General features: G+C 41.8%; 1 protein-coding gene across 5 annotated transcripts in view; it reads left to right on the forward strand.

Moving 5' to 3' along the window:
* abcg1 (ATP-binding cassette, sub-family G (WHITE), member 1) overlaps positions 1-3454 on the forward strand; it is a 40226-nt gene extending 36772 nt beyond the window's left edge. For all 5 annotated transcript variants that reach the window (XM_046295042.1, XM_046295045.1, XM_046295046.1 and 2 more), the window contains one exon: positions 160-3454. In XM_046295042.1, coding sequence (XP_046150998.1) covers positions 160-388 — 229 coding nt within the window. In that variant the 3' untranslated portion in view covers positions 389-3454. The remainder of the gene's footprint in view (positions 1-159) is intronic.
* Positions 3455-24045: the final 20591 nt, after the last annotated feature.

Below are 24045 nucleotides of genomic sequence, written 5' to 3' on the forward strand. Positions count from 1 at the left end.
CATGAAACATGGGACCAACACTTTACATGTTCCATTTAAATTTTTGTTCGGTGTATTTCCATTGACGTAGGGATGCTGAATGTAAGACATGTCTCAACTTACCCCACTACTGTTCATCCTCTTTAGCAGCACCATAAAGCAGTTCCTATTATTTTGTAGGTATGGCTTTGAAGGTGTCATCCTCTCCATCTATGGCCTGGACCGGGAGGACCTCCACTGCAACAAGGATGAAACATGCCATTTCCAGAAGTCGGAGGCCATCTTGAAAGAGCTTGACGTGGAAGATGCCAAACTGTACCTTGACTTCATAGTGCTTGGCATGTTCTTTGTGAGCCTCCGCCTCCTTGCATACTTTGTGCTGCGCTATAAGATCAGTGCAGAGAGGTAGACTGGAGAGTGAGGGTAGGAGGAAGAAGGCCTAGATCGCTTGCATGCTGGAATACTGCTTCTGGAGACCTCCAGGCAGTGACCAGAAACACACCATGCACACTGCAGAAATTATGGGTACACTATGTGGCGGTGGCACGAAAGGGCTGGATTTTGACACTTGACTGGCCAATCAGAACATTCTCCATGGCTAAATATGTGGTTGCTTTACAGTCTTTTATGTTTTGCATTGTCATCAACGCCAATTTGAATGTCAGTCCGCTATAGCGTTAAATAGTTAAATAGTCTATAGAAAGACTATTAAATAGTCTATAGAAACAAACTAACTAAATGTAGGCCCACCCATCTTTCCTAAATATATTGAACATGTTGGCAGTCCACATTGCTCTATGTAATTGCATTGCTTCAATATGGAAATATATTATTAAACATAGCATTCACACTGATATGAGCTAGGCCTACTGTAAATGTCATTATGGCTGAGCCATGGACATGCCAAACGTTGTCAATAAGCAAGATGTAATTCACTATTGATGAGGCCTAAAGAGTGAATCATTCCAATCAAATTCTAATCAAAAGAAAAAGTTGTTTTAAGTAGGCTGTCTAAATACATGTTTAAATGTTTTGTAGTAAACAAGTGTTTCCAATGACATCATCAACCAATTAGTAGACCATTAGTAGGCAATGTTTACTCACAATTGGTCAAAATCACATTATGCACACTGATGATGTCATTGGAAACACTTATCTTTTTTTTTACAACAAAACATAGAAACTCACCATTTTCACATGTTGATGTTGGGGTGATGATGAATATGAAGTTGGAAAAAATGTGGTGTTTCCCTTTAAGGGTAGACTACAGGATGGCTTGGTTTGTAATCATGTGAAACGGAAAACAAGCAATTGTTACAGGAACATAAGTTCTAAAGGGTCACCAGCATTATCTCATCTCTCCTTTCATGATGGGCATATGGACACAAGTAGCCTGCCTGGAGTTTTTTTTATTTTTACGCACGTCCAAAACGGGAGCTGGCTAAAATAACACACATATATACATACATACATACATACATACATACATACATACATACATACATACATACATACATTATATAAGGGGATGTCCACTTACTGTTTTTTTTCTGTTTTTCTGCTCCCAAACGTTCATTTTTAATTAAGCTTTGTTGGTTAAGATGTATTTCAAAACGGTCTCACTAGCGAAACCCTTTATTGTTAGGCTTGGCTACTTGGCGAACGCATTGGGCAGGACAAAACAACTGCCTTCATTGAGAGGAAGGGAGGATTATGCACAATTTTTAATCAAATGAAACCAAATGAGAAAACATATCCTCTCTTCTTCCATGAGTATAAGGGTCACAGCTGGATAGGTTGCGCTTCAGCTCACAAAATCCTTGCCATTACCAACCGCAAAGACCGGCTTTTCATTGGTCTTAAGTCTCCCGATATGCGCTGCATGAAATTGTCACTTTTGAACTTGTTTTCATGGGCACGCCTAAAATATTTACACAGCGCAAGCAAGCTGATATTAGATTGATGCGCTGCTGAACCTGGCACATGGGGTGGAAAACGCCAAAGCGACAGTTTTTACATGCTGAATTTGTGTGTTTGGCACTTGTGCCGTAGCTCCAGCCGAAAATAGAGCTACATGCACTGGCCACATGTGTAAACCTCAAAAATAGTGGAATGAATAGCAAAGGAATGCATTAAAGGGATAGCTCACCCAAATTAAATTAATAAAACAATTACATTGGTTTACCATTACCCTGTAAGTAGTCTATGGACAAGTTAAGACAGCAATCCATGCTTTGGTTTTGTTTATTTGACCACTGTCTCCAAATGCTAACTTTTTAGCATTCATGTCATAATTACAATATGTCGTTAGGGTGAACTATCCCTTTAAGTTGTGAATTAGGCATTAAATGATGTACAGGTTGCATAACATGACAGCAGAACTGCATGAAACAAATTAAGCTGCTTAATCTCTTTAGTGGTTTACTTCTATGGCCTGAAAAATATACTTTATATATTTTTAATTAAATATCAGTAGAAAGTATGATGAATTTTAAAAAAAACTTGAAAACAAATGACACACTACATAATGTGATACTGCAAATATCAATGCAAAACCTTTTGTAAAACATTATAATATGCTTTTGTAGATTGGTATGTTTTTGTCATCACTTTATTTTGTGTTGCAATATTTCACACAGAGGTTGAAACTCTAATAAAACACTGCAGAGGAAATGTTGCATGTTACACTATTTCAAAGCTATGTTTTAATGGCAGTGTTATGAACATGTTTTCAGTACATAGGATAGTATTTTTAAATATGTTTAATTGGCTTGCTGGAGAGGAGGCTTTAAAAGTTTAATGTTTAGACAAACCCCACTCTGAAGTTCTGAACTCATTGGAACAGCTTTCTATCAAGAATGTGGGGCATTACCAAATTATTTTTTGTACATTGGTTTGTTTTTCCAATTGTTTAGCTTTTCCTCCTTTGAATCCCCTTTATATATACACGATACACTGATTATACAAAACATTAAGAACACCCACCTAATATTGAGTTACACCCACCTAATATTGAGTTGCACCTCCTCCCTTTCTTCCTCAGAACAGCCTCAATTTGTTGAGCCATGGACTCTAATGTATCAAAGCTTAAAAATCCCTCTTTAACCTGTCTCCTCCCCTTCGTCTACATTGATTGAAGTGGATTGAACAAGTGACATCAATAAGGGATCATAGCTTTCACCTGGTCAGTCTGTCATGGAAAGAGCAGGTGTCCTTAATGTTTTGTATATACTCAGTGTAGATTACCTCATGGTAAACTGCAGACCCTTTTATCTACCAAAATAATCTACATCCCGCTTCCATAATGTTTTGTAGGTCGATTCTTGCATCAAACTAAAGCTGTATTTGAATAATGTTTTATTTTCAAGTGTTGAGATACTCAGTTTATAGCTCATATTTTCTGCAACGTGTGAACTGTTACGTACTGACATTGTAGATGAATGAAATTAATAAAGTTGCAATATTTTTCACATGACCTGTCTTGATTAGTCTATTTAATATCCCCACATAATTGTATTGGGTACTAGGGGTGGGTTATAGGTTTCACACACTCAAAAACAACCATGACAGATCAACATGCCAGACAAATAACATCCAGGACAAACTCAACCTGATAGGCACACATTTCTATGTTGATGACATCTAAACAATGATAAAGTAACCATCCTCATGGTTTTATTATTTTGAAGTTCATTGAATGCCAAACATTTCAATTCATTACATTCTTTTGAGCACCCTTTAAGCATGCTTGCCCTTATCTTTCTCTCAGAACTTCAAATTCTCATTGATGTGAGCAGGCGGTTTCAGGACAGGAAGATGATGTCTACCTACCTCGCTCATTAGTAGTAATTCAAAGGGTAAACGATCCAAAGACAGTATTTTTACATTTCTGAACAATATCTCAGTTTTTTATGCCCCATGGGATCCTTGTTATTCATCAGTAAATATAATCCAACCACTGTCTAAACAGGGCACTTCCTCTTTTGGCTTATTTGGATAGGCTAAGAGAACTATAACAGAAAAGTCATTTCCAACATATGATTGCTTGTAGATTGAGTACATTTTGTCTGGGATCTTTTGATAGGTGATTGTATGTTTTCAAAGTAGCACGGAATAGATAACGGTACACATGATAAAATCTATTATGGCAGGGAATAGAAAACATGTGTATGGCTGTATTTCAGATATATTTTTTAACAGTAGGACCTACAGTAGAAGGAAATGTTTTCTGTCTGGTGCTTTAGCGTTTGAGCGAGAGAGAAGGAGAACTCTGGGTTTTCAGTGAATTTATGTAAATCAACTAGGCTCATTTGAATTTCCTGCAGCACAGGAATATTCTTTGCGACAACCGCGTGATCAAATTAGGATAGGCTCTGTCCCACTTTGTGCAATCATCAAACTCGAGGATCGCTCAGTGATGTGTAGGACACCCATGCATGTACCACAACATATCAACAGATGGCAGAATTATCAAACTAATCAGTTTGCCCACAATACGAACCCCAAACTGGCCACCAAACGCAACCATTTTTTTATGTAGTTTGGCTTCGTGGAGTTTGCAATTTAAACCAAAGCATCAAGCATCTGCTCAGCAACGCAGATGCTTTCGAGCAGTGTGGTTTAAATGACTTATTAACATATACTGGTTAAATTATTTTGCAATGCTATCACAACCACCGTTGCCGGTTTGGGGTCCGTGTAGCATATCATGTGAACCAAAAGGCATGTAAATTATGATTTCTGTATGCTCTTGATTGCTGTTATAGTTGCTCTTCCAGGTGAAGTACAGTTGGGCTATGTGTGCCCATGCACCCTTATCAGAGCTCCTTAGCATGTGGTATTAATTACTCGTTATTTTTGTCAATGTAGAAACTGTCAACCATACATGCAGCACTTTATTACATGGAACCCTCCTAGTCAGTATATGAAGTGTAGAGTACATTTAATTTCAAGTTACTATATCCAAGAGTGAGATTAAAATCTCTCTTGGGGTCCAAGATATATGGAGGACAAAACCTGCCATAATTATAAATAAATGCATACATTGATATTAGAACCATTTATTTTAATACTATTATGTTATGGTATGAAATGTATGGGTTCTTGGTTAATCTAGGACTGAAAATGTAAGTAAAACGAATTAATTGCCTGTACCCTGCGGGTTTAAGGGAGAGGGATGGCATATCTCTTTAGACAGATAAAAATGTTTGTTTGATGTTCCATTAGTGGAGTAGAGTATATTTTTTTAGACAGATTGGAATGTTTGTTTTATGAGGGGAGTAGAAGACAATCTCCAGACCTGAAGACACTGTGCTATTGTGTGGATCGGAGAGAGTGTGAGAAACTGATGACGTCATTTTTATCTTCTCTCTTTAAAATGTAATGTTCTTTGTATTTTGGGTCAGTACTCTCTTGAATTAAACGCGGTTAACTGACTGTTAAGACTGGTCTCGATCTATTTCATGCAAAAATGATAAACTTACAACTTATTATGAAATAGATAGTGTGAATTTGGTTATGGCTACAAAACATATAGGAATTTAGAATTCCTCTAACACCCAATTAAAAAGATGAGAGGCCTGTAATTTTCATCATAGGTACACTTCAACTATGACAGACAAAATTAGAAAAAAAAATCCAGAAAATCACATTGTAGAATTTATTTGCAAATTATGGTGGAAAACAAGTATTTGGTCAATATCAAAAGTTTATCTCAATACTTTGTTATATACCCTTTGTTGGCAATGACAGAGGTTAAATGTTTTCTGTAAGTCTTCACTGTCACACCCTGACCATAGTTTGCTTTGTATGTTTCTATGTTTTGTTTGGTCCGGGTGTGATCTGAGTGGGCATTCTATGTTACATGTCAAGTTTGTCTATTTCTATGTTTGGCCTGATATGGTTCTCAATCAGAGGCAGGTGTTAGTCATTATCTCTGATTGGGAACCATATTTAGGTAGCCTGTTTGGTGTTGGATTTTGTGGGTGATTGTTCCTGTCTCTGTGTTTGCACCAGATAGGGCTGTTTTGGTTTTTCACGTTTCTTGTTTTGTTAGTTTGTTCATGTGTAGAGTCTTTATTAAAGAACCATGAATAGAAACCACGCTGCATTTTGGTCCGCCTCTCCTTCAACTCAAGAAAACCGTTACAGAATCACCCACCACAACAGGACCAAGCGGCGTGGTAACGGGCAACAGCAACAGCGGCGCAAAGAGGAATGGACATGGGACGATGTATTGGACGGCAAGGGTTGCTACACATGGGAGGAGATCCTGGCGGGAAAGGATCGCCTTCCATGGGAACAGGCAGAGGCAGCTAGGAGAGCAGAGGCAGCCGGAGAGAGGAGCCAGCGATATGAGGGAACACGGCTGGCAAGGAAGCCCGAGAGGCAGCCCCAAAAATGTATTGGGGGGTGGCACACAGGAACTATGGCGAAGCCAGGTAGGAGACCTGATCCAACTTCCTGTGCTTACCAGGGGGCGAGAGAGACTGGGCAGGCACCGTGTTATGCTGTGAAGCGCACGGTGTCCCCAGTGCGGGTGCATAGCCCGGTGCGGTACATTCCAGCTCCGCGTATCGGCCGGGCTAGAGTGGGCATCGAGCCAAGTGCCAAGTCTCCAGTGCGTCTCCCTGGGCCGGCTTACATGGCACCAGCCTTGCACACGGTGTCCCAGGGGGCGAGAGAGACCGGGCAGGCACCGTGTTATGCTGTTAGTTCGCCTCTCCTTCAACTCAAGCAAACCGTTACATTCACAAGGTTTTCACACACTGTTGCAGGTATTTTGGCCCATTCCTCCATGCAGATCTCCTCTAGAGCAATGATGTTTTGGGGCTGTTGCTGGGCAACACGGACCCTCAACTCTCTCCAAAGATTTTCTATGGGGTTGAGATCTGGAGACTGGCTCGGCCACTCCAGGACCTTGAAATGCATGTACTTAAAAAAATGCACACAACTTTATTTCAAATGATTTCTTCAAAAAAAACCTTCAATACATTTCTGTATTCTCTTCCTCCAATATGATAACAAGGGGGTGTCAAGCAAACGTATGTAGGTGGTATCTAATACAAAAGTCGTTGATCAATGCAGCAGTGCGTTGCTCGATTGCATGTGCCGATGGTGCGTTCAGTGCGACATGTGTTCAAGTGTTTCACATTAGCACCTCGCAAACAATTATGTATCAATATGTCACTTTTTTTATTCAATATTGGATATTGGAGATAAAATAGATTACATGCTGCTGTGTGGCACACGCACCATAAAAAACACAAAAATATCAAATGGAACATTGCAATAAGGAACAGGACTACAGCTGTATAGTTTTGAAACTTAAAGGAGTCGACCGGGATTGGTGAGAAGAATGTCGAGTGTTAAGGGTTGCGCCAATCGAATCTGGTATCAGGATAAGTATGACACTGAGTCACCGAATTGTTTACTATGTACTTTTTATTAGCTAAGCAATAAGTGGTAAATGCAATTTTCGTATATACGGGCAAATATATATATATCAGGGCAAACAGAGAACTGACTTGTTCCTTACAAAGTTATCATTATATACTCTGACAGAAGTTGTTCCTGCTTCCGAGTCGGCCTGTCAGAGTAGACTGGGCGTGGTTTAAACTCACCCAGCCTATCGTTGATTGTTGCTGCAAATAAAAGATAGGGGCTCTAAACAGAATCCACCACTTTCCCAACAGGGAACCATGGGTCATTTTTGGCGAGCCCCATCTTTCTCTCAAAATCTGAGTCAGAGTCTGCACCGCCTCTGGAGCCTCCAGGAGAGGCATCATATACTGGCAGCATGCACATCTGTAACATATTTATTCAAACAAGGGATTATACAGGCAGCACAACACATCAATAACAAAAACATAAGAATTAGGGTCAGAAATCCAGTAACCACCAGTGATACTTACCAAGCCACACACCCATCCAATACATCCAGCCAGACTCCTCCACCCCAGCCATGCCCTTCATTTCAACTGAGAGCTTTTCCAACCCAACCAATTCTTTTGATATACTCCCATCAGGACTGGTATTATTAGGTACAAATGTACAACATTGTTCACCAAACATTTTGCAAACCCCTCCTTGGCTGGCCAGGATCATATCTAAAGCCAATATATTCTGCCTGGTGGTCCTGGTAGTAGCCTCCAATTGCTCAGCCATACCAGTAAGGGCAGAGAGGGTATAGTTAACAAAACGTTGTTGAATATAGTATATATAATTTATCCATGAGGTCTGATTGGCATCCACAATAGCGGGGCCAAGAATTGGTAGTAGATGCAATAAACCATCATTCCTGTTTAGCGCCTGGAATTCCTGAGGAACACCTACTGGCACACCTAGTAGGTTGATATGTATATTATCTATTATCTCAGACCAAGGTGTATCACGCTTATATCTGGAGTATGGGTGAACATCATTAGGTGCTTTTCTAGTTGATCCCAGGAGCTGATTAGCTGTAACTTCAATAATGGTTAGTGGTATTGTCAGTCTGGCTAAAGCACACGTACCCTGTCAGTCACCTCTAAGGACAGGTGTTAAATGCCTGTTTGGGCCACATATCCACCATACATCAGCAACACCCTTAGTTTGATTCAAGCCTTTCGCTGGCCAGGTGGCATTAATGGTTATGTTACTATTACAATCTGCTGCAACCGCCCATAGTCAAAACCCCTACCTGTACCAGTGATGCAACTGTAGTTACCTCCGTATGGCTTAACACCCCATGGAGCATTTTGAGGAGGGATTTCCGGGGAACACTAGAGACAGAGGCTTACAAAGGGTGGAGTTGGGTTTAACATGGTAAAAACTTTCCAGTATACACCTCCATCCTTCCCCCTTTCCCAAGGCAAATGGATGAGTAGCCAATATAGGCCTAGTGTGGCCACAAATAACACAGTCCTTCCTTTGTAATGTCTTGGCAGTATATCGCATGTATGCCAACCACATATATTCCCTACCGTCATATCTAGTTTCAGTACCCAATTGGTCGCTATCTGTGATATCCTTAATATTAATTACCTGGATAGGGTTTGATATTTTGGTTGGTGGAGGCAGGGTTGGGCCTGGAGTGGTGGAGGAGTGTGTCTGGCTCAGGCTCTGGTTCATCTGGGACCGCTGTGGCTTCGGCAGAATTTTTCACAGAGAACACACCCATCATGTCGGCCCCATTTCTTTACAGACCGAGGGTGTAGGTTCCTGCATCAGAAAGCTTAATGGACCTAATGGTTAGTAGGATTTCATCACCTTTACAGAGTTCAACAGTGCTCCCAGGTTTTCTCCATATCATGGAAAACCTATCCACCTTTGTGGGATCCCCTATGCTATAAGGATACCCTCTTCTCCAATCCCAAAACTGTCCCAAGTTGGTTATTATGTAATCCCCACACGGACACCCTCCCCCATTACACAGGTACACTGGTACCCTCCTATACACGGTAGTTAAAACCAAACATAAATATCTCAATTTCTTCCCTGTTTATCCAGATTAAGTGATCCCACATGCTTGGTTAATATATTGCTATATCACACTTGACATTGTCCGTAAGCTTGAGTTCATTTGTACACAAAAAATCATACATTTGATGGAAAGACCTATGTGTTGTCCTTGTTAAAGCAGACAGAAAAGAGCTCCAACTTCTTAATCATAGCCTCAATTTTGTCCCGCACATTGAAAATAGTTGCGGAGAGTCCCTGTTATCCTAGATTCAGATCATTCAGATGAGAAAAATTCCCCCAGATAGACCAGTCGTGTGGGAAACTCATCATCATGCAAGTGGTCAGACAAGTGAAAATTATGGTCAGTAAAGAACTTTAAGCTTGTCTCTCAATTCAAAAAAACATGTTTATACTTTGACTCTTGATAACCAGTGCAGTGTATTTAATTGTTTTAATTTTTAATTTTACCTTTTATTTTACTAGGCAATTCAGTTAAGAACAAATTCTTATTTTCAATGATGGCCTAGGGGAACAGTGGGTTAACTGCCTGTCCATTTGATGTCACAAGCTGTCCAGTACTTTAAAAATAACCTCTCATGTTGTCCTGGTTTCCAGTGGTTTGCAGAAGAGGATGTCTTCCTTAATAATTAACCCACCATAAACGTAATGGACATATACCAGGAGCTGTGCCTCTGACTCATCCAGCTGTAACGCATAGAATTCACTGGCTTGTATGCGAAGCAGTAATTGTTTCAAAACAGTGTTGTTGGATGGCATTGTCTCTATAGTTTTTTTTGGGCCTTTTCCCCCAGCATTGTCCCAGCCATATCAGCGATAGCAGGAAGAATTAAGTCCTCCACAATAGTATGGGGCTTGCCTGTCCTAGGCACTCTTTAGGTCACCATATAAGACGCTTCTAGCCCCCTCTTATTCATTTTAAGCAATTGTTCCACGGGCACTTAACTGAACAATGTAAAAATCTCCTCAATTTAAGGTAAGGTATTGTAAGGCCCTTATATGATCTAAATTGATATTGTTTTATGATGATACATCTATCTTTTCATATTTGTGCAAATCTTTCTAAAAGATAAAATGGACACCATTCAATCTCTGTCACACCCTGATCTGTTTCACCTGTCTTTGTGATTGTCTCCATCCCCCTCCAGATGTCGCCCATTTTCCCCATTATCCCCTGTGTATTTATACCTATGTTCTCTATTTTTGTCTTGTTTGTTAAGTCAACCAGATGTTTTGTTATCAGCTCCTGCTTTTTCCAGTCTTTCCTTTTTCGCGCCCTCCTAGTTTTGACCCTTGCCTGTCCTGACACCTGAGCCCGCCTGCCTGCCCACTCTGCCTGCCCCTGACCCTGCCCGCCGTTCAGTACCGTGGCCCCACCTCTGGTTTACTGACCCCTGCCTGCCTTGACCTGTCTATTGCCTGACCCTGTTGGAATATTAATCTATTCGACGTGTCCGCATCTGGGTCTAACCGTGATTTCTGATAGATTTCAATCAACAAAGAGGAATATGTTTAAGGCTACTTGCATTGGGTGCATATGACTGAACTGCTCACTTTTGTATCTGTGTCTGCAGGTATACTGATGAGGAGGCATACAACGATCTGTTTTGCAGATCACATGTACCATCCTCCTCCCGTACCTCTTCAAATATGATCCCATAGGCCTCTACATTATGAACAAGGTGTGTGTATGAAAACCATTATCAATTTTTGTTTTCATTCACGTTTACCATAAAAACAAATTTATGAATTCTGTCGTGTGCATGTTTTTTGTTAAATATCTGTATAATTAAAATATTTTATTTTCACAGACTTCACCCTCCCTACACCTCTGAATATAAAAGCCTTTTTAATCACTGTTCACTGCAAAATCATTCTGGCTATGGATATGGAGTACATCAACACATTAGCATCAACATGCCAGAGGATATATCCATTGGACTTGGGGCTCTAGATTTTTTAAATTCTGTTTTGCCACTGAAATCATAATAAACACTGACAACTAAAATATTGTGTTATTGTTATTATAAATAATATGGTTATTGAAATGGTTCCTAAGAATTTATAGGGGTTCAGATTCAATTTCAAGAACCCCTAAAGGCTACCCCAGGAACATTTTCTTTGTAGAATGCATTACAACTGCAATATGCTGCAAATACTTCATCCAAAAAAACTGCAGTTACTGCACTTTTACTACAGTTTCAAAACTGCATATTTATTTGTAATGATTTTAGTGCAAAGACACACTCAAGAAACACCCACATAAAACCACACCCCCAAGACAACTCTCATTTGCCAGTCGTGGCCACTAGCATTTCTTAATGAGCATTGATTGAAAAACAATTTCCAGTCATGAAGCGCAGTCAACCTTTAAGGCTAGGGCTGAAATCAAGGTTTTCTCAGCAAACAGCTGGAGGCAGGGCGTTCTCCTATAGAGCTTATTTTTCTGGAAAGGTCTACCGGTCCATGTGAGAGATGCAGTCTCATCCTACACATTTTGCCAATACTTACAGTTGAAGTCGGAAGTTTACATACACTTAGGTTGGAGTCATTTAAAACTCGTTTTTCAACCACTTCACAAACTTCTTGTTAACAAACTATAGTTTTGGCAAGTTGGTTAGGACATCTACTTTGTGCATGACACAAGTCATTTTTCCAACAATCGTTTACAGACAGATTATTTCTCTTATAATTCACTGTATCACAATTCCAGTGGGTCAGAAGTTTACATACACTAAGTTGACTGTGCCTTTAAACAGCTTGGAAAATTCCAGAAATTGATGTCATGGCTTTAGAAGCTTCTGATAGGCTAATTGACATCATTTGAGTGTACCTGTGGATGTATTTCAAGGCCTACCTTCAAACTCAGTGCCTCTTTGCTTGACATCATGGGAATATCAAAAGAAATCAGCCAAGACCTCAGAAAAAAATTGTAGACCTCCACAAGTCTGGTTCATTCTTGGGAGCAATTTCCAAACGCCTGAAGGTACCACGTTCATCTGTACAAACGATAGTACACAAGTATAAACACCATGGGACCACGCAGCCGTCATACCGCTCATCTCCTAGAGATGAACGTGCTTTGGTGCGAAAGGAGGAAAGAGGGGGAGGCTTGCAAGCCGAAGAAAACCATCCCAACTGCGAAGCACAGGGTTGGCAGCATCATGTTGTGGGGGTGCTTTGCTGCAGGAGAGACTGGTGCACTTCACAAAATAGATGGCATCATGAAGCAGGAAAATTATGTGGATATATTGAAGCAACATCTCAAGACTTCAGTCAGGAAGTTAAAGCTTGGTCGCAAATGGGTCTTCCAAATGGATAAGACCCCAAGCATACTTCCAAAGTTGTGGCAAAATGGCTTAAGGACCACAAAGTGAAGGTATTGGAGTGGTCACAAAGCCCTGAACTCAATCCTATAGAAAATTTGTGGGCAGAACTGAAAAAGCCTGCACGTGCAACGAGGCTAAGTAACCTGACTCAGGCTAACTAACCGTGCACCAGCTCTGTCAGGAGGAATGGGCCAAAATTCACCCAACTTCTTGTGGAAGACTACCCAAAACGTTTGACCCAAGTAAAACAATTTAAAGGCAACACTACCAAAAACTAATTGAGTGTATGTAAACTTCTGACCCACTGGGAATGTGATGAAAGAAAGAAATCATTCTCTCTACTATTATTCTGAAATTTCACAGTATTAAAATAAAGTGGTGATCCTAACTGACCTAAGACAGGGAATTGTTACTTGGATTAAATGTCAGGAATTGTGAAAAATTGAGTTTAAATGTATTTGGCTAAGGTGTATGTAAACTTCCGACTTCAACTGTATGACAGACTGACCAGGTGAAAGCTATGATTCCTTATTGATGTCAGCTGTTAAATCTGCGGCAATCAGTGTAGATGAAGTGGAGGTTAAAGAATGATTTTTAAGCCTTGAGACAATTGAGAAATGGTTTGTGTATGTGTGCTATTCACAGGTTGAATGGGCAAGACAAAAGATTGAAGTTCCTTCTGTAAATCTACATTGGAGGCAGCTTATGGTAGAGAAATTATCATTAAATTGTCTGGCAACAGCTCTAGTTGACATTCCTGCAGTCAGCATGCCAATTTCCCACTCCCTCAAACTTGAGACACCTGTGGTATTGTCCCCAGTACAAGGTGTACCTGTGTAATGATCAAGCTGTTTAATCAGCTTCTTGATATAGCACATCTGTCAGGTGGATCGATTATCTTGGCAAAGTAGAAATGCTCACTAACAAGGATGTCAACAAATTTGTGCACAACTTTTTACCTTTAATTTCTATTTATGCTCTGGCGATGTTTTTCAGTGTCAGGGACTGGGAGACTAGTCAGGATCGAGGGAAAGATGAACGGGGCAAAGTACAGAGAGATCCTTTACAAAACCCTGCTCCAGAGCGCTCAGGACCTCAGACTGGGGCAAAGATTCACCTTCCAACAGGACAATGACCCTAAGAGCACAGCCAAGACAACACAGGAATGGCTTTGGGACAAGTCTCTGAATGTCAGCCAGAGCCCGGACTTGAACCCAATTGAACATCTCTGGAGAGACCTGAAAATAGCTGTGCAGCAATGCTCCCCATCTAACCTGACAGAGCTTGAGAGTATCTGCAGAGAAGAATGGGATTACTCCCCATATACAAGTGTGCCAAGCTTGTAGCATCATACCCATGAAGACACAAGGCTGTAATCACTGGCAACGGTGCTTCAACAAGGGGGTGGCAGGTAGCCTGGTGGTAGGAGCGTTGAACCATGACCAAAAGGTTGGTGGATCGAAACACCAACCTGACAAGGTAAAATAAATCTGTCATTCTTCCCCTGAACAAGGTAGGTAACCTGCTGTTACTAGGCCATTATTGTAAATAAAAATTTGTTCTAGGTAAATAAAGGTAAAAGCAAAGGGTAATTATGTAAATGAGATGTCAGTTGTTTCTTTTATAATTGTCTAAAATCCTGTTTTTACTTTGTCATTATGGGGTATTGTGCGTAGATTGATGAGTAAAAAATGATTTAATCCATTTTCGAATAACATTTAGAAAATGTAGGTCTGAAATGTAGGTCTGAATACTTTCTGATTGCACTATATGTTAAGAATATACATTTATCAATGAGATAAGATGATAATTAATACCTTTTTACCCCCAAAATTTGTGTTGGCTATTTAGAATTTTATCAGAGTAGCCTAGTCAGTTCAAAATGGAGAGCCAACAAACTGTATTGAAAAGTGAAGCACCAGATAAACAAACTATTTTAAATCTTTAAGGTTTCAGACTACTTCATTCTTCTCTCCATACCCTATCAAGGTTTAAGAGGGTACACTACACTACTAAACCATGTGTGTTGGTTTTTTGGATAAGAGCGTCTGCTAAATGACTTAAATGTAATGTAAATGTGTTTTACTATGCTCTAAAGGGCTCAAGAGGGTACTAGTCCTACGCTTTGCCATTGCAGAGCAAGTAGTCAATATTGCATTTTGTGAGTACCATAAATTACTACGTTGTTGGTCACTTTACCTGAAACAATGGTGGGACACAGACCATCATAATACATTTTTAACAACTACCATGCTTTCATGTTTCCCTACATGCTGCTAGTACAAAACCACAATATTTTTGGTTCATTTTTGGACCATGGTAGTTTTGGTTCATTTTTGGTTCATTTTTGGACCATGGTAGTTTGTACAATGTTTTTGTGGTTACTACCTTGGTAGTAATAGTAATTCAAATGCTGTCAATAAGGCAAAATAGCAGGCTGCACGAATAGGGCAGCGCTATCTAACTATCTAGAATCCATGTGGATGTGACAGACCTCATGTGATTCTAAGTCAGCTTGGATATAACTAGCTTGATTTAACTCTGTATGCTGTTTTGTCTAACGCTAGTTTAGTTTTAGCAAAGATTTTTTAATAAGTTAATCAAGTTAACCACAGCATGTCCTTGGAGAGGTAAAGGAGTCATATATTCCAATTAGGAATGAGAGGAATGATTAGGTGTCCATGATGAAATGTGGCCAGGTTGGGAATTTAGCCATGATGCCAAGGTGAACACCTCTACTCTTACAATATGCGCTGTGGAATTTTAATTGACCACAGAGAGTCATGACACCCATTTTAACGTCCCGTCTGAAAGACGGCAACCTACTATGATTATGTTTCAGTCAAATATTATATCTGTTTAGGCTTCTTGCGGAAAATTGGCCCGCAGCTGAATATAGTTGATGATCCCTGGCCTATACAGTAGTTTACATCAGGATGCACTACCCTTCAGTTCTGTAAGGGGTTCTTTATCTTGTCATTCCTACTGATGCAGCACTTGTTGATTGTTTTTTAAAAGCAGGACAGAAATTAAGCAAATTATTTTTTACAACGATGGCCTGGCAAGAGGCCTCCTGTGTGGACAGTGGCTGGGATAACATTAAACAAAGTTAGAAAGGATGGACTCCCTCGACAGGCAGCCAGTCTTGGAAGGGTAAACTGAAGAGTCCAGGCACAGCTGATCTCTTTGCTCTTGGAGTGTTTGCAGTGCTAGTGTATCCAGGATGATATGGCAAGCACAGTTTCTTATCAGATTAGGCAACATTACATTTACATTTAAGTCATTTAGCAGACGCTCTTATCCAGAGCGACTTACAAATTGGTGCGTTCACCTTATGACATCCAGTGGAACAGTCACTTTACAATAGTGCATCTAAATCTTAAAGGGGGGTGAGAGGGAATACTTATCCTATCCTAGGTATTCCTTAAAGAGGTGGGGTTTCAGGTGTCTCCGGAAGGTGGTGATTGACTCCGCTGTCCTGGCGTCGTGAGGGAGTTTGTTCCACCATTGGGGGCCAGAGCAGCGAACAGTTTTGACTGGGCTGAGCGGGAGCTGTACTTCCTCAGTGGTAGGGAGGCGAGCAGGCCAGAGGTGGATGAACGCAGTGCCCTTGTTTGGGTGTAGGGCCTGATCAGAGCCTGGAGGTACTGAGGTGCCGTTCCCCTCACAGCTCCGTAGGCAAGCACCATGGTCTTGTAGCGGATGCGAGCTTCAACTGGAAGCCAGTGGAGAGAACGGAGGAGCGGGGTGACGTGAGAGAACTTGGGAAGGTTGAACACCAGATGGGCTGCGGCGTTCTGGATGAGTTGAAGGGGTTTAATGGCACAGGCAGGGAGCCCAGCCAACAGCGAGTTGCAGTAATCCAGACGGGAGATGACAAGTGCCTGGATTAGGACCTGCGCCGCTTCCTGTGTGAGGCAGGGTCGTACTCTGCGGATGTTGTAGAGCATGAACCTACAGGAACGGGCCACCGCCTTGATGTTGGTTGAGAACGACAGGGTGTTGTCCAGGATCACGCCAAGGTTCTTAGCGCTCTGGGAGGAGGACACAATGGAGTTGTCAACCGTGATGGCGAGATCATGGAACGGGCAGTCCTTCCCCGGGAGGAAGAGCAGCTCCGTCTTGCCGAGGTTCAGCTTGAGGTGGTGATCCGTCATCCACACTGATATGTCTGCCAGACATGCAGAGATGCGATTCGCCACCTGGTCAACATGATAATAAGAGTAGCTTTAGATAATGTAATGAAAAGTGGGATCTTGGAGGGTGGGTTGTCATGGAGGACATCAGGTGGAGTCTGAGGAAGGGATACGGTAGGCTTTTTGGGTGAATGGCAGAACCCCTAGATAAAGGGTAAAGAGGCATTGAAGGATGCAGAAATAAATGACACAGGTTACGGGTAGATTAGTGGCACATTGAGCAGGGTACAATGTTTTAGCGCATTCAGATAGAAATATGTTATGTAGAACAAACATTCCTCTCCGACATGTAGAACATCCCAGTCCTTGGAGGATGTAGTACACTCACATACGCTGGGATACATTAGCTCCATCTTGCCCTCTGATAGGACAGGTAGAATTGTCACCATATTGCTTACACCTATCCAATCTGCATAAGTTTATTTGCCTTTGATTATTTGCGTCTTTTCTTTTCACCTCCTTGGAGGATTGCAGGAGAATATCTAAGGTTCCGAGCAAGACCTTTTTTCTCCTAAGCAATATGGAATTGTTTTAAGAAGTTCATACCAAGGATCATTAGCTATTCGATTTAGAATTTTAAAACCACTTGAAGTATAAAAACAATATATATCCAAAAATGATTTGATGAAATGTTTGGGCCTTACTATTATTAGCCCATTCAAACACATTAAATAACAGATTCACTACATGGAACAACAGATAGTCCCCACAAAACAATCTAAAGGAAGTTTGTTCTGAAGTGTTCTATATCTGAGAGATATAAGAAAGATCAGTTTTTTAACATTTTTAACATCATTTTTCAAAACATGTATTTAACCCCTTATTTCCCACTCAACAGTCTCTATATACCACCATTCATTTTTTCAAGTAGTACAGGGGGACCTTCAGACAGTAAGACCTGCAGGTGTCCTAGAGCAAAACAACCAACATTTACAGTGCTATTTAAAGTATTTAGACCCCTTGACTTTTTTCACATTTTGTTACATTCCAGCTGCATTCTAAAATGTATTAAATAAATAAAAAAATCAATCTACACACAATATGCCATAAAAAAGCGAAAAACAGTTTGCAGATTTATGAAAAAACAAACAAAACAGAAATACCTTATTTACAAAAGTATTCAGACCCTCTGCTATGAGACTTGAAATTGAGCTAAGGTGCATCCTGTTTCTATTGATCATGTTTCTACAACTTGATTGGAGTCCACCTGGGGTAAATTAAATTGATTGGACTTGATTTGGAAAAGCACACACCTGTTCCCATAAGCTCCCAAAGTTGACAATGCATGTCAGAGCCAAAACCAAGCCACGAGGTCAAAGGAATTGTCCGTTGAGCTCCGAGAGAGAATTGTGTCGAGGCACAGATCCGGGGAAAGGTACCAAAAGATTTCTGCTGCATTGAAGGTCCCCAAGAACACAGTGGCCTCCATCATTCTTAAATGGAAAAAGTTTGGAACCCCCAAGACTCTTCCTAGAGCTGGCCGCCCGTCGGAACTGAGCAATCGGGGGAGAGGGCCTTGGTCAGGGAGGTGACCAAGAACCCGATGGACACTCTGACAGAGCTACAGAGTTCCTCTGTGGAGATGGGAGAAGGAAGGAAACCAGTCCCCAGTAAAAGGCACATGACAGACCGCTTGGAGTTTGCCAAAAGGCACCTAAAGACTCTTCAGACCATAAGAAAGATTCTCTGCTCTGATGAAACCAAGATTGAACTCTTTGGCCTGAATGCCAAACGTCACGTCTGGAGGAAACCTGGCACCATCCCTACGGTGAAGCATGATGGGAGTAGCATCATGCTGTGGGGATGTTTGTCATAATAAGGCTGTAATGTAAGAAAATGTGGAAAAAGTCAATGGGTCTGAAGACTTTCCGAATGCACTGTATGTGACAATACATGTTTTTTTATTAACCCTTTGATGCATTGGCGCTCTGTAGAGTTGCTATTTTCTTGAGTTTTCTCATGTCAATTAGCTTGTGACATTCCTTAATTACTCATTACACTAATAAAGTCCCATTTAATCAACAAATACAGTGGTCCGTTTTTAAAAGGTTAAGGGTACAGGACTCTGTACACATCAGGCTGTGTTGGCAAAATCACTACATATCCCATCAAGCTAAGTGGGGAGAGGCTGCCCGTTGTCACAGTTCTAAGACCAGACAGACACTTCCAGCTAACCCTATGCCAATGACACCGGTGGATTTCAAAACTGAACTTGGATCCGCATTTAAAGTAGCAATGATATAATTCGAGATATCTGTCGTGTCAGACAATGGTGGCGAACCAGTCATGAAAATTCAATAAAACAATAAATAATTTTCAAGTTTCTTTCCAGGTAATTTCTTAGTAACATGACTGCATAACTAGCAAATGAGTTTGGAAGTTAAGGGTGCAGTAATTATGAAGTTTGGCAATGAGGACGAAATATAGCATAGTTCAGCTAGTTTAGCCAGGGACAACTGGGGATACAAGCTCGGGTCAGGATATTCAGTGCCTTCATAAAGTATTCACACCCGTTGGCTTTTTACACATTTGATTGTGTTTCAGTCTGAATTTAAAATTGTTTATATAGAGATCCTTTTGTCACTGGCCTACACACAATATTCCATAATGTCAAAGTGGAGTCATGTTTTTTCGATTTATTGTTATTTTTATTTCAAATGAAAAGCTGAAATGCCTTGAGTCCTTAAATATTCAACCTCGAAATGTGCTTAACAAAGTGACACAATAAAATTACTATAATGAGACTATAAATACAGGGGGTACTGGTACTGAGTCATTGTACGGGGGTACAGGTTAGTTGAGGTAATTTGTACATGTAGGTAGGGTTGAAGTGACTATGCATAGATAATCAACTGTGAGCAGCAGCAGTGTAAAAACAAATGGGTGGGTGTCAATGTAAATAATCGGGTGGCCATTTTATTATTTTTTCAGCAGTCTTATGTCTAGGGGGTAGAAGCTGTTAAGGAACCTTTTTGGTCCTACACCTGGCACTCCGGAACCACTTTCCTTGCGGTAGCAGAGAAAACAGTCTATGACTTGGATGACTGGAGTCTTTGACAATTTTTTGGGCTTTTCTCTGACATCGCCTAGTATATAGGTCCTGGATGGCAGAAAGCTTGGCCCCAGTGATGTACTGGGCCATACGCACTACGCTCTGTAGTGCCTTACGGTCAGATGCGGGCCACTTACCATACCAGGCGGTGATGCAACCGGTCAGGAGGCTCTCGATGGTGCAGCTGTAGAACTTTTTGAGGATTTGAGGACCCATGCCAAATCTTTTCAGTCTCCTCAGGTGTTATCGTGCCCTCTTCATGACTGTCTTGGACTGTTTGGACCATGATAGTTTGTTGGTGATGTGGACACCAAGGAACTTGGAACTCCCGAACCGCTCCACTACAGCCCCGTCGATGTTAATGGCGGCCTGTTCAGCCCGCCTTTTCCTGTAGTCTACGATCAGCTCCTTTGTCTTGCTCACATTGAGAGAGGTTGTTGTCCTGGCACCACACTGTCAGGCCTCAGCCTATAGTGAGGTCAGTCTCATCGTTGTTGGTGATCATGCCTACCACTGTTGTGTCGTAAGAACTTAATGATGGTGTTGGAGATGTCATGGGTGAACGGGGAGTACAGGAGGGGACTAAGCACACACCCCTGAGGGGCCCCAGTGTTGAGGATCAGCATAGCATACGTGTTGTTTCCTACCCTTACAACCTGAGGGCGGTCCATCAGGAAGTCCAGGATCCAGTTGCAGACTGGGGGTTTCATCGGATGGGGCCACAATGTCTCCTGACCTTTCCTGTCTCAGCCTCCAATATTTATGCTGCAGTAGTTCATGTGTCGGGGGGGGCTAGGGTCAGTCTGTTATATCTGGAGTACTTCTCCTGTCCTATCTGGTGTCCTGTGTGAATTTAAGTATACTCTCTCTAATTCTCTCTTTTTTTCTCTCTCTCGGAGGACCTAAGCCCTAGGACCATGCCTCAGGACTACCTGGCATGATGACTCCTTGATGTCCCCAGTCCACCTGGCTGTGCTGCTGCTTCAGTTTCAACTGTTCGGCCTGAGGCTATGGAACCCTTACCTGTTCACCGGACGTGCTACCTGTCCCAGATCTGCTGTTTTCAACTCTCTAGCGACAGCAGGAGCGGTAGAGATACTCTTAATGATCGGCTATGAAAAGGTAACTGACATTTACTCCTGAGGTGTTGACTTGCTGCACACTCGACAACTACTGTGATTATTAATATTTGACCATGCTGGACATTTATGAACATTTGAACATGTTGGCCATGTTCTGTTATAATCTCCACCCTGCACAGCCCGAAGAGGACTGGCCACCCCACATAGCCTGGTTCCTCTCTAGGTTTCTTCTTAGGTTTTGGCCATTCAAGGGAGTTTTTCCTAGCCACCATTTACATTTACATTTAAGTCATTTAGCAGACGCTCTTATCCAGAGCGACTTACAAATAGGTGCATTCACCTTATGACATCCAGTGGAACAGTCACTTTACAATAGTGCATCTAAATCTAAAAGGGGGGGGTGAGAGGGATTACTTATCCTATCCTAGGTATTCCTTAAAGAGGTGGGGTTTCAGGTGTCTCCGGAAGGTGGTGATTGACTCCGCTGTCCTGGCATCGTGAGGGAGTTTGTTCCACCATTGGGGAGCCAGAGCAGCGAACAGTTTTGACTGGGCTGAGCGGGAACTGTACTTCCTCAGTGGTAGGGAAGCGAGCAGGCCAGAGGTGGATGAACGCAGTGCCCTTGTTTGGGTGTAGGGCCTGATCAGAGCCTGGAGGTACTGAGGTGCCGTTCCCCTCACAGCTCCATGCTTCTACACCTGCATTGCTTGCTGTTTGGTGTTTCACGCTGGGTTTCTGTACAGCAATTTGGGATATCAGCTGTAAGAAGGGCTATATAAATCGTGGCTAAAAGTTTTGAGAATGACACAAATATTAATTTCCACAAATTTTGCCTTTTCAGTGTCTTTAGATATTTTTGTCAGATGTTACTATGGAATGCTGAAGTATAATTACAAGAATTTCATAATTGTCAAAGGCTTTTATTGACAATTACATGAAGTTGATGCAAAGAGTCAATATTTGCAGTGTTGACCCTTCTCTTTCAAGACCTCTGCAATCTGCCCTGGCATGCTGTCAATTAACATCTGAGCCACATCCTGACTGATGGCAGCCCATTCTTGCATAATCAATGCTTGGACTTCATCAGAATTTGTAGGTTTTCGTTTGTCCACCCGCCTCTTGAGGATTGACCACAAGTTCTCAATGGGATTAAGGTGTGGGGAGTTTCCTGACCCTGGACCCAAAATACTGATGTTTTGTTCCCTGAGCAACTTAGTTATCACTTTTGCCTTATGGCAAGGTGCTCCAGCATGCTGGAAAAAAAGCATTGTTCATCACCAACTGTTCCTGGATGGTTGGGAGAAGTTTCTCTCTGAGGATGTGTTGGTACCATTCTTTATTCATGGCTGTGTTCTTAAGCAAAATTGTGAGTGAGCCCACTCCCTTGGCTGAGAAGCAACCCCACACATGAATGGTCTCAGGACTGTTGCTTTACTGTTGGCATGACACAGGACTGATGGTAGCGCTCACCTTGTCTTCTCCGGGACAAGCTTTTTTCCAGATGCCCCAAACAATCGGAAATGGGATTCATCAGAGAAAATTACTTTACCCCAGTCCAATCCCTGTACCTGTTGCAGAATATCAGTCTGTCCCTGATGTTTTTCCTGGAGAGAAGTGGCTTCTTTGCTGCCCTTCTTGACACCAGGTCATCCTCCAAAAGTCTTTGCCTCACTGTGTGTGCAGATGCATTTCCTGCTGCCATTCCTGAGCAAGCTCTGTACTGGTGGTTCCCCAATCCCGCAGCTAAATCAACTTTAGGAGACGGTCCTGGCGCTTGCTGGACTTTCTTAAAGCCTTCTTCATAACAATTGAACCCCTCTCCTTGAAGTTCTTGATGATCCGATAAATGGTTGATTTAGGTGCAATCTTACTGGCAGCAATATCCTTTTTGTGCAAAGCAATGATGATGGCACGTGTTTCCTTGCAGGTAACCATGGTTGACAGAGGAAGAACAATGATTCCAAGCACCACCCTCCTTTTGAAGCTTCCAGTCTGTTATTCCAACTCAATCAGCATGACAGAGTGATCTCCAGCCTTGTCCTCGTCAACACTCACACCTGTGTTAACGAGAGAATCACTGGCATGATGTCAGCTGGTCCTTTTGTGTCAGGGCTGAAATGCAGTTAATTTGCATGGCAAAGAGGGACTTTGCAATTAATTGCAATTAATCTGATCACTTTTCATAATATTCTGGAGTATATGCAAATTGCCATCATACAAACTGAGGCAGCAGACTTTGTGAAAATGACTAATTATGTCATTCTCAAAACTTTTGGCCACAACTGTACTCCAGTGGTCTCCTTGAAACATGTAGGTATTACAGACTCGGTCAGGGAGAGGTTGAAAATTTCAGTGAAGACACTTGTCAGTTAGTCCGTGCATGCTTTGAGTACACGTCCTGGTAATCCGTCTGTCCTCATGGCTTTGTGAATGTTGACCTGTTTAACGGTCTTGCTCACGTCGGCTACCGAGAGAGACCAGCTGGTGCTCTCATGCATGCTTCAGTGTTGCTTGCTTCGAAGCGAGCATAAAAGGCATTTAGCTTGTCTGGTTGGCTCGCGTCACTGGGCAGCTCGCAGCTGGGTTTTCCTTAGTTTTCAAGCCATGCCACATCCGACGAGCTTCAGAGCCGAAGTAGTAGGATTCAATCTTAATCCTGTATTGACGCTTTTCCTGTTCGATGGTTCAGGATTCTTACCACCCTCCGGATTAGTGTCCCGCACCTTGAAAGTGGCACCTCTAGCCTTTAGTTCGATGCGGATGTTGTCTGTAATTCATGGCTTCTGGTTGGGATATGTACGTACAGTCACTGTGGGGACGAAGTCGTCGATGCACTTATTGATGATGCCGATGACCGGGGTGGTATACTCCTCAATGCCATTTGATGAATCCCGGAACATATTCCAGTCTGTGCTAGCGAAACAGTTCTGTAGCGTAGCATCTGCGTC

Source organism: Oncorhynchus gorbuscha, linkage group LG13 (genome assembly GCF_021184085.1).
Source record: "Oncorhynchus gorbuscha isolate QuinsamMale2020 ecotype Even-year linkage group LG13, OgorEven_v1.0, whole genome shotgun sequence".
Lineage (NCBI taxonomy): Eukaryota > Metazoa > Chordata > Actinopteri > Salmoniformes > Salmonidae > Oncorhynchus > Oncorhynchus gorbuscha.